We start from the raw sequence: 12,305 nt of genomic DNA on the forward strand, positions 1-12,305 counted from the left end.
GAATGCTATGTTACATTATATCATTCAACTCAAGGTTGCTTTTTCATATTTTCCACAACCAGTGAATGTGCAGTATTTGATGTGCATTGTAAGCCACCTTGAGCTGAGACACTGCCAGACACTTTTATACAGTGCTCACTTTGCCTTGCTGTTGAGAACTCTTTGTTGTTCAAGAATCTGTAAAAATGTTTTCTTTTAAATAAAAATACAAATACTCTGCACTTGATTAGAATCTTATTAATTTTTTGAAGATAGCATTGGGCCTTTTGTGTCCCCAGGATAACTTTGTTTGAAAATTTACATTGGATTAAATGTACTAATTTGCATGTATGCTTTATGCGGTCTTCTCAATGTTAAGATCCAGTCATTAAATTTACCATGCTGTCTTTGTTCATGCTTAAAAAAATAATCTGGCAATGTAATAACGGCTTCATTCATTCATTCATTCGTTCATGCTTCAAACTTGCTTTTTCTGTGTGCATTTCATTTTATTCTACAACATTTTAGAATTTCTTTTTAATTTTGATTTCTCCTCAATACATATTCCAAAGGATTCTGATGTTTTTATGAGGAAGAAATTTTATGACTGCATGAATTATAAAGCTAAAATGAAGCAGAGTTTATTTAAAACTATCATCAATTTCAGTTGTTGCCTTCAGTTGAATTATTCATTCTTATCTCTTTTTTGGCTATCAAACCTCATGTTTTCAACACCTCTACACAGCAGAAGAGTGCTTACATTACAGAGTCACATTTGTACTGCTTATACTGTTAAAAACAGTTGTTTATAGTTTTTCATATGTCCCTTTCCATTGTTCCCTCTTTTTAATTTTTGGCTGTAAGCTATCAGGGAGAATGTTCAAATTAGCATTTTAAATAGATTAAAGTTAATTCTGTATTCTGATTTATGTCCAGATGATCTGAATATGACTCATCAGCACTGTGTTTTGGTTGGAGACGAGCCTAGATTCAGCTCAACCCACCGTGTTGCTGAGGTAAGGTTTTGTATTTCTGATGATGTCTTGTGTTGTTCATTTTTGGAAGCATATATGGCTTCATAACTCATTTGAATTGTAAACACATAAAGTTAGGTAATGCTGCCGTTGTTATGTGGTATAGTCTGTAGAAAAGGCGCTATATAGGCTCCTGACCCGGCACAGAACGACACAGAGGCACATATAAAACACAGCAACGTCTTTTATTTTTCTTCACCCGTGGGTGCACGTCTTCCCCCGTGGGTGCACGTCTTCCCCGTGACCCACAGGCAATACACAGTCCCAAAAGCACAATCCCAACAACAACACACTCTTCTCTCTCCCACCACTCCTCCGCAAGCTTCGTCTCCTTCCTCCCAACTCTGGCTCCCTGAGTGGTGGTGGCTGGCCCTTTTTATACCCCACCTGGAAGTGTTCCAGGTACTTGATCACCTGGTCCTAATTGCATTTCCAGGTGGGGCTGAAGATTCGACCAGCCGGGCTGCAAACTCCATGCAGCTCCCCCTAGCGGCCATCCAAGCCCCCAACCAGGCTGTGGAGGACTCCATCTCCCATGGAGCCATGCGCCAGGTTGGGGAATCATCGTCCGCCAGGGAGGCGGCCACCAAGCGTCCCGGGGGAGGTATTGAAGTGTCCATGGCTGCTCCCCTGGAACAGATGCAGCAGGGGCGTCCCTGCCGGGCATGGGACCCGGCTGTCCTTCACAGTCCTATAAAAATGCAATTATATAGATTTTAAAATACCTAGTCGAAAGTATAAAGTTTTTTTAAACGCATTTGAATCCATACAACTTTTGAAAACATTATTAACTGACTGTAGTTCAGGTCTAGTATTTGGAAGATGCTGCATATAATTTACAATTAGTGTTTAACAGGTCTGTATGATTCAAAGAATATGTTAATTTCAGTGTAATAACAAATAAAATCATTTTTTGGCAGTTCTCATAACTGCACCTGAAATGGTGAGGTTAAAAATGCATTTCCACACAGCAGTTTTTATTGAACAGTTTTTCAAACTCTTTTAGACTGTCTCTTGCAGATGTTTTTTCTTTCTTTTAATTTCTGTAGGAAGGTGATAGTACTTTAGACTATGTCTTTGGACGGACTGAAGAAGCCGTAAGCAACCTTTTGAAAGGTTCAACTTTGTCAAATGCTTCTCTGAATTCAACAGAGATCACTATCTTGAAAAAAACAGAAGAAATCCATAATGAGGTAAAGTGTTCCTACCTTCTGTTAGACTATTATTTCATGAAGCCGTAAGAACTTCCATTTCTGTATTTGACCTCAGGTTTAGGAATGAACAATTGTCAACTTATTAGAGTGAAAATAAAATACCATATGTGCCATATATATACAGTGTGTGTGTGTATGTATGTATGTATGTATGTATATGTATGTATGTATATATATCAGAATAAAACACTAAGGTCTGTTTGTCTATTCCCTCTGAGCAATGTGATAGGTCAGTTTGACTTTGGTGTATTTGATCAGTTTGGCGTTGGTGACATGGTAAAAAAAGAGTACAAGTGTGAGACATTTGAGGAGGAGTAAAGGCATATGAGACATGCTGAGAGAGTTGCCTTGAAAGACAGCAAGTATAAATCTGGACAGCAGGTAAAGGCGCCTTGAAAAATATGACATAGTCTGAGAAGCAGGATTTATGGGAACACACTTGAGAGAGGGACATGATTAAGAGACATTCACACACTTAAAAATGCAAAGGGAAGGTGCTGAAGGTACATATATGGCAAGAGATGGCAAATATTTTTTTAATTATTCTATTACCTGTCTTCAACAGGTAATTTGCCTATTGTATATACATGTATAATAAATGTGGATACATTTGGGCAAAAGGGAGAGAACAAGATGAAGTGTTGCAGCCTCCCTGAGATCTCCGTTTTTTAGGGGCAATGCTAACAAGGTTAACCAACAAAAACACATAGAAAACAAGGTCCAGACTTAAATGCTGCTCCTAGCTGTTTCAAACTTAGAGGCTTCTGCAGGCTAGTGTGGCTTCAACAGTTGCATGTCCAACAATGAACATTGACTCCCAGCTGTTATGATGCTTATATAAAGACTTGGACAGGAATGGCTGGAACTTCCAGGATGCTCTGGAATTGAGGTCATTACTCTTTCATGTGCTTCTTCTCCATTATTGAGCTGGAAAAGAAAGAAGTTATTGCATGTGCTTCAGCATAACCTGTCCCTGGTGTGTTCTAATGAGCAGAACCCCTAACACACTCCATCAGTATGCTTGTGTGACTATATATACATACTGTATATGTATAAAATTTGGAATCACCCAGAAATTTACGTTTTTGGTAGAAATGGTTATTTAACAAAGAACATTAAATTGATTACAAATATAGCCAAGAAAAGCCAAGCAAAATGACACCTTTTATTGGCTAACTAAAAAGATTACAATATGCAAGCTTTCGAGGCAACTCAGGCCCCTTCTTCAGGCAAGATGTAATCTTGCCTGAGTTGCCTCGAAAGCTTGCATATTGTAATCTTTTTAGTTAGCCAATAAAAGGTGTCATTTTGCTTGGCTTTTCTCTACATTCATAATGGCTAACACGGTACAACACCCTAGTACTACAAATATAGCCAAGACATTTTTAATGTATTTCTAAAATTAATCATTTATGATTTATTATTCATATAATGCTTAAAAACTACATGTTTACCAGCCATTTCTCCAGTGTCCTAATGGTAAACTTCCTTACCACAACAACTGGGTGATTGTGCCAAAACAGATTAGGGAGGGAGGCCACCAAGAGATGTATGAGAACTCTGAAGGAGTTACAAGTTGCATTGGCTGAGATTGGAGAGGCTGTGCAGACAACAACTGTTGAATAGGTGATTGCCAGTCACAGCATTATGGAAAAATGGAAAATAGAAAGCCACTGTTACTAAAATGCACATAAACATCTCAGCATAATGCATAAGGGAGACTCTGAAGTCACCTTGAAGAAAGTCCTATGGTCCAAAATTGAGCTTTTTGGCTATTTGCCTCATGAAAAACACGTCATCTCCACCATGAAGCTTGGAGTTAGCAACATCATACTGTAAAAAACAGGAAAACCTGATGGAGTCTGCCGGAAATCTGCTCCTTTGGAGAAAATATGTTTTCCAGTAACATAGCAACCCTAAGCATAAAGTCAAAGCTACACACGAATGGCTTAAAAACAATAATGTTAATGTCTTGGAGTGGCCCAGCCATAGTCCATATCTTAAGACCATGGAGAGTTTGTGGTTGGACTTAAAAAAAAAAAGGCTGATTACTCAGGATCAACATGCAGCTTGACAGATTTAAAGGATTTTGCAAAGAAGAATGAAGATAAATGGCAGAGTGGAGATGTGCAAAGCTGATAGAGAAAGGCCTATGCACACAGACTCCAGGCTGTCGTGGATGCCTAAAATGCATCTGAATACTGACTTCAAGGGGTGAATACTTATGAGATCAATTATTTCATGTTTTATATTTGTAATTAATTTAGATCACTTTGTGGAGATATCAGGGAGTATTTTCTGTAGAGCAGTGTCAAAAAGGCCACATTAAATCCACCGTGATTCAATGTTGTATTGTAATAAAATGTGACAATTTCCAGGATGGGTGAATACTCTTTATAGGCACTGCAACCTAAGCAAGATGTTATCCTCTACAATTACCAAATAGATAATTACATATTAAGTACAAGAATTTCAAAATATTTCTTAAAATTTAAAAATTAATTTTCTCTTATTGTTTCTGAAAAGCTTATAGACTCCATATCAGTTTTTCAGGTCTTGTTTGCAAATGGGATATGCCTTGAAATCATTAAATAACTTCAAATCAGGTAATTTGTGAAGGAAATTGGCAACTGGAATTCACCATAAAACTCACAACCTGCATTTTCACATTGTATTATCTAACTTTTTCAGCAGTGAGGTAGTAAGCAGCCCATATCAAAAATTTCCAGCTGTTATTTTTTAGCTTTTATCTTTGTATACAAGGATGTAAAAGTGTCTCACATGGAACGACCACAGGAATTTTCAATAGGTTGTATCTCATATTTAAAATTCAGAGCAGTTCTTGAATAGTTTGAAAAGAGAGCTTACTAGCAGCTATATCACTGACATTCTGCAACCTTTGCTTGTAATAAACTATGAAATAATGTTGACATCTCACATAGGATTACTTTAGAAACCATTGTTGAGTAGTGTTGCCATTTATTTAGAAAACAAGGCACTATTTATAAAACACAGAAAAATGCTGCTGGAAGGTCAACAGTTATATCTGGTGTTAAAATGATAGATTGGGCTATTTGTTTCAAGCTGCCCATGAGGGCAGTGTCTACACTTAAATGATTGATTGGCCTTCCTAAGAATTTGTGTATGTGTGTATGTGTTTGTGTGTGTCTCTGCCTGCTATTTGCAGGAATCCCCACTATAGTCCTTAATGCCAGATGTCTTTCATCTGCATCTGAGGTAATGTTGTTTTTTTAGATCAGGACTGCATTCTGTATGCAGAATAAAGGAGCAGTTTGTTTCTGTAACTGGGATTTTTAATGCTAGGAGGTGTAGGTTCTGTGTATGCCCTGTTACTGTCACTCCTTCCTTAAGTTGCAATTCCCCTGTAATGCTGCCATAGTTTTGTCTTTGATTCCTAAATATCTTATGTGTACTGTGTATGGTTAAGACCATACTTTAAAATAAAAATAATTCAAACTTTTCTGCGATATTACCTAGTAACGGCATGTTGGTCTGTTTTAGTTGTGTCCAGTGGCAGTGAATTTTCACACCAATAAATCCTATAAAGATTAGATTCCCCTTTTTATTTAAACAAACAAATAGTTGAATTTATTTTATGAATATTAGTTGTTACCATCCATCCTGTGCATTGAAAATGTTCCTGTAACATCAATTTTATTTTCTGAGTGCAACATTTGATTTTTAAGAAATGTATAGTGATTCTTCAGTAAATGTCTAAAGCAGTACTTTTTCTGAATTATTTTTAAAGAGGGGTTAAGCCTACAGACAGGTTGCATATATGGGCAATTGAGAGGGATACCCGTATTATAAAATAGATCTATAATTAAAAACTGTAGGTCTGACAACCTTATGTTTATGAAAATGCATGTGTGTAAAATTGTAATGATTGTCTTTTTAGTTTTTTGAGACAACTTTTTTAAAGGAAAATGCTAAATCTATATCCTAAAATGCTATGAGATGGTATTCCAAGGCCAAGTTTGCCCATGTACACTCAATCAGAGCTCAAGATTCTGTTATTTGGAAACCTTATTATCTGAAACTGTGCAAAAATATATCAGAATTTGAATTTCATCAACATTATTAAGTTAATTAACAAAATAAAAAAATGCCAGGAAAATAACTCTTTTGATATCCACAGTTCATTTACTGGTGGCTGTAAAAATTAATATACTTTACGTAAATAACTTGACTTCAAAGAGAAGAATGTGAGCAGACAGTGGGGTGTCAAATTATACAAAAAAATTAATGTTTGAATATTTAACAAAAGTAAATATTCAAATAATATATTTTAAAAGTTCATGCTTTACATGTCTTTTTATGTTATTAATATTAATATGTTTATATCTACAAAGCATGCATGGTTAGGACTCAGTCACCGACTTGGCCTTCGAATGAAAATGATACCTGAAAACATGGGTCTTCACAAAAACAGGATTTTCAGTACATATAAAGTGAAATGATTAAACAAAAAAGTGGACCCAGGACTCTTCACATGCTTGTAATGCATATATTGAAAATCGCTCATGATGACTTAAACACATTAAAGTCACTCATACCCAGTATGTGGTTGTTGGTCTTTAGGTCTAGAAGGCTTAAAGTCACTACCAATCTCTCTTATATATTCAGTAAATCAAGGCACGGGAAGTCTGTTCATGTTTTGCAAATTAGGTAACTGATTTTACTAACTATTGCATTGTAATGTCATTTAAGAATTTCTTCCTCATTATAACTTTTTATTTAGTAAATACTTTTTTGCCGCAACTTAAAAATTCAACAGATAGCTTCAAAAAAAAACACACAGACAAATTTTAGAGAAAATCACCGCAAGCATATGCAATATCTTTAAAAAGAACTTAACTGGTGAAAGACAAAATGAAGTGTGTGATGATTGTAATACCTATTTTTCATTACACCTTTGTTTTAGGAATTATGTGTCTTTATGTGTCAAACCAGCAGTCTACGAAAGACATGTTGGTTGATGTAACTAAAAGTGATTTACTGACACTGAAAATTTGCTTTAAAGATGTTATACTTAATAAAAGGAAAATTAAAATTATTGCAGTTATGCTGTATTATAAGTAATGAGAATGGAAACCAGGTTAAACAGTTTTAGCATAAAACAACAACAAATCAGGGGTTTTGACTTCATGAGTGAACTGGAGCAGGTGCCAGGAGCAGGACATTCATTTTAGACTGTTTGAGAACTGTACAATATATAAACTCTATTTATCAAAAGCCGAGCCATAAGGAGTTATACAATACAAGCTAACCTTCACAAATTATAAAAAGGCTGATCACGTAAGTGAGGTGCAAAACAGATCTGTAAAACGTTTTAAATAGTGTGTCTAAAGACCTTTTTAGAGATACATTCAAAGTATATCTGAATAGTGCCATAATTTCTGACAGCCCTAACAGACACCAATGTCTAGGATGGAAACATCAAACACATTCCATAGATGTTCCTCATAGACATTAATGTAAAATACAACAGACAAAATACCATTGTTTCAAACGATGATGTTGTTTTAAAATTTCTCAACTAGGTTTTGTCTTTTGTCTAAACAGTCAAATGCCCATGTGAATTCCAATGAAGAATTTTTCACACAGACTTGGACCCATCAAATTGTAGTAATATAACTAACTTAATGTGAATAGTTTAAAGCATATAAAGTTAACTTTCAGCGTCCACGGTATATGTCTGTGAAACTTGCAGTTGATTACAGTGGTGATAAGTAAAAAGGTCTGAAATCCAAAGGACAGCACAAATTTTTACAGCATAGTGTCCCTGTCCTACACTGGTGCCTTGGTATTAGGATCCACATATGGACCACAGAGTAAACACCCCCTGCTGGTCTGACCAACACCTTTTCCAGCAGTAACCCAAGCTTTTCCTAAATGGTCTCCCATCCAAGTACTACTCAAGCCCCAGCATTCAGGTGAATTACCTGTTCTAAAGTGCAGATGGTATGGCTGCTGCCATATGATTGTCCAACCTTATTCAGCTATTTATTTGTTTTATGCAGACATTATCAGGTGCCAATAGTATTTAACTAATGCAAATAATTTTTTTTATTGATAAACAGATGTACGTAGAAGTAAAAAAATGTAACACCTCATCTGTCAAGTACAAACATATTTTTGCATATTTTGATACACATTTATGATTTACTTTCTCAAATGACAAATGAAGCAGTGCCTCTTTGCTATGATATTAACAAAAAAGTTTAAAATATTTCTAAAGCACTAGTTTTTCTTTTAGGAATGAGTTAATTTGGTTACTAAATCTCTTTCTGTCCTATTCCAGTAGTGGTGGTGTGTGGTGCCACCCTGAGACCATTTTTCAAATGCTTATTTTTATCACCATTATCATTCTGTGATGTGTTGTGTGTAAATCAATTCAAGCATACTGACCATAAAGTGCATTAAATGTAAGTTATTTACTCATCCTGCTAAGACATATGAGGTAAACCTGACTCACACAGTGTCAGGAATACATTAGTTATATTCACATTTTGTTTGGGTCGGTTATTAATTTTTATTTTTGTTGTAATTTGTTTGATCATTCTCCACCTATTTTCAATATGTGCTGACATTTTTTTTGCCATGGCTGTGGTGTACAGCCGGGCAAAAGGGCATGTGTAGGCAAGGCATCAGAACTTTCACTTTCAGACATGTGGCTCTAACACAAGAAACTTTTCAGTTGTGATTTATTTTGTGGTTGTGAATCTGTTTTGTCATAGTAACATTGCCAAAAATTACTTGTGATTTCTTTGAATAGACCACCAACTCCTTAATGAAAAACCTGAAAAAATCTCAATTGTTCACTGCGACAGTTGTTACTTGGGACCTCCAGGTTTTTCTACCATTACTATGTAGCAGTAGATAGGTGAGTCTTGGTTATTGTGTTATGTTTCGTGGCTAATAATGCTGCCTACCACAATAGTGTAGTCACTCAGTTCTGACACCAACTTTCACTCCATTAGCTAACTTAGTAATCAGTCATAAGATGCATATAATATTACCAACTGTTACCCTAGCAATTGCCATATTTTTAATATTTCCAACTGCATAAATAGTCATCAAGTTATTCATTAAAGATAAACGGTATATGTTTGAGACTGACAACTCAGTTACTTAAAGAAAAGTGGAAGTGGAAGCAATCAAAGAGTTGTGGTCAAAAACGGTAACACAGTTATTCTTTTACATTAAGTTGGGCATAGCTTTTTGAACTATGCTGATAAATTAAGAAAGTCATCTAGGTGAGTTTGCAGTAAAAATCAGCACTTGTCATTAATACGGTGTTCGTTAGAATTTAATTATTTTCACCAGAACATAAAAAACAAAGGAGTATTTATTGCAACAACCTCTACTAACATGTTCTTTTTCATTAATTTTGCTTTCATCATTGCTGAATACACTGATTCAGCTTAAAAAGAAAGCTTTGTTTGGATGAGCTGTTCAACTACATCAATGCAGAGCCACATTGTTTTCATTCCAAGTGTGAGAAGGCATTAAAATCTGACCCATTGCTGAAGGCAATTACTTAACCTCTGAGGCTAGTTCCTAGTGTAACTATGTTACATACTAAAAGACTGGTGCAGGAATGAATTAATATATCTGTCTCGGAGGCTGATGATTGTTTGGTCAGTAGCAATTTGCAGGAAAAAAAATATGCGCTCCCTTCACCTGATTGATTGCTGCACCGCTTAGCCAGCTGGGCCAGCAAGGATCTTGCCAAGACAGTGCTGCTTCTAGGCTGAGCTAAAAGCATTCTTGTATTGATTGGCTTCTCATGGGAATTCAGTAAAGAAATTGATGTAACTTGGCTGGGAAGTGACGCGACGTGCAGAAACCTTGGATGGCTGAATTGAAAGGGGTTAGTGTAGTTTGACTTGAGGGTCATGATGTAGAAAGTACCGATTAATGTATGTTCAACACATCCTGATTCGATGACAAGCTGCCTTAAAAATAAGGATGAGGATAATAGAATCCTAGGCTTGGTGGCATTTGGTGACAACTACTTCTAAATAATTTAAACTCAGGTGGTATAGCTCAAAAGGCCAGCATCTGTTAACAGTCCAGCAGTAGCAATAACTGCTTTCAAGTAAAGGATTCATTAGCTATTAATCATTTTTATTGAGATGATTTTTAAAATAAATACTCTGTTAACAGTTACAGTCCCATTTTTTGAAACCTTTCTCTTAAGTAAATCATTTTCAGTGTTGTGATGTTCAATAAATTCGGTAAATAAAGCACAACACTTTACATGTTTGTCAGTTGTTAGAATTATTCTGTCTAACATGATTTCGTTTTTCATGTACAACTTAAATTCCTTTAGTCAAATGCATGTGAGAATATAGTTGAGGCACCCATTTTTCCTCTTTTTTGTAATATTCATTTGTTTTGCTCCTTTCAGCATAAAATGAGAACCACATAAGCATACTTCCACACACATAGCATGAACAAGTTCAATTCCCATGGACGTTTCTAACACGATTTTGAATGTAAATCAGAATTTGGCCTGAAAAATGTCCAATCATAGAAAATCTACAAAAATGCATAATGCTTTGTTACTTGTTTTAAAGAAAAATGATTCAATCTCGTTATGAAAACGACAATATCTCTTATGAGTTATTCCATTTTTTGCACATTTTCCTGAATTCTGTTCTGTTATTGGTTTATTGGGCCTCTAAATTAAGTTCTATTATTTTCCAACAAGCATACTGTTTTAGAAAGGTTAAAAACTTTTTGCACCTTTTTCCGACACCATTTGGGTTTTCTTGCATGTCGCCATTTTGAGTAGCTTGAGGTGTGCATTGGAGTGACGGGATGAAAGTTAGTTTTGTGTAGTCACTGGTCATCAGATTTTGTCGTCAAATCAAGGAAATTCTATGTGCAGCTGTAGTTACTGTTAAGACTTTTTTTAACATTTTATTAATTTTATTAAAATCAAATAACATTCCATACAAGCAAGTCAAGTTTAACTAAACTAGGTTTGAAACAAATCAACCCCCACCCATGAGAAAGAGTGTTAGGCCTGCAGAAACTTTAATAATAGTAAAAATATGTAAATAAATAAATGAATCAAAATAAATAGTATTTTGGTGAAAGACTTTTTAATTTTTGGGTAAAGACGAAAGATCAGTTGGGATGGACCTTTTGTTTACGATTTGTTTTGTTGCTTATTCTTCTGTCACCTCCATTCCTTTTTTAGTGCATTATCTTTAATTAGTTGCAACACTGTTGTAGCACTTTAAATCACAAAACACTAATAATTTAAACTAAGAGTTTCAACCACAGATGTTTACAGTATGTTGACTTTATGCTTAAACATCCTGCAATTTTTCATAATCGTACAATATCTCATTTATACGGTCTTTTATCTTTCATAACTATACCAATCATAGATCAACTATATTTTACATTTTTATCAATTTGTGATAGCATTTCTCCACTTTATGGAAACCAAACCTGTATACAGTACTTTGGGTGAGGCCTCACTAGCCCATAATGTAACTTATGCATAAGCTCCCTTGACTTGTACTCCACATGTCGTGCTATGTAACCTAACATCCTATTAGTCTTCTTAATGCTTTCTACAGTGATTCAGCTGATTCTACATTATCTGCACGTCCGCCTAGTTTTGTGTCATCTGCAAACCAGCTTGGTTTTTATATTCTTATCCAGATCGTTTTTGTATATTAAAAAGCATAGCAGCAATCCAGCAATGATTCCTGAGTGAGGCCACTTTTAACATCACCCATTTCTCTTACTATACTTCTTTGTTTCTAGTGATAAAGCCAGTTTTGCCTCCATCTATGTGCAGAACTCTGAATTCCCACTTGTTTTAGTTTAATGAATGACTATTCCTGTGGTACCATATCAAATGTTGTCTGAAATCCAGATGAGTATGAAATTTTTACCTTTCTCATAGAATACTCATAGAATTCCAGCATATTCGTGACACATGGTTTCCCTCCCCTGAACTTATGATGGCTGTTTACCAATACACCTGTTCTTGTGATGCTCGGTTATTTTATGTGTGATGCATATTCAA

At 35.4% G+C, this 12,305-nt stretch overlaps 1 protein-coding gene across 1 annotated transcript in view; it reads left to right on the forward strand.

The window, feature by feature from the left end:
- The window catches only part of fto (FTO alpha-ketoglutarate dependent dioxygenase), a 383,462-nt gene that overhangs the window by 101,245 nt on the left and 269,912 nt on the right, over window positions 1-12,305 (forward strand). Inside the window, exons 5-6 of the mRNA XM_028809313.2 lie at window positions 916-995; window positions 2,063-2,206. Coding sequence (XP_028665146.1) covers window positions 916-995; window positions 2,063-2,206 — 224 coding nt within the window. The remainder of the gene's footprint in view (window positions 1-915; window positions 996-2,062; window positions 2,207-12,305) is intronic.

This window comes from Erpetoichthys calabaricus, chromosome 9 (assembly GCF_900747795.2).
Source record: "Erpetoichthys calabaricus chromosome 9, fErpCal1.3, whole genome shotgun sequence".
In the NCBI taxonomy this organism is placed as follows: Eukaryota; Metazoa; Chordata; class Cladistia; order Polypteriformes; family Polypteridae; genus Erpetoichthys; species Erpetoichthys calabaricus.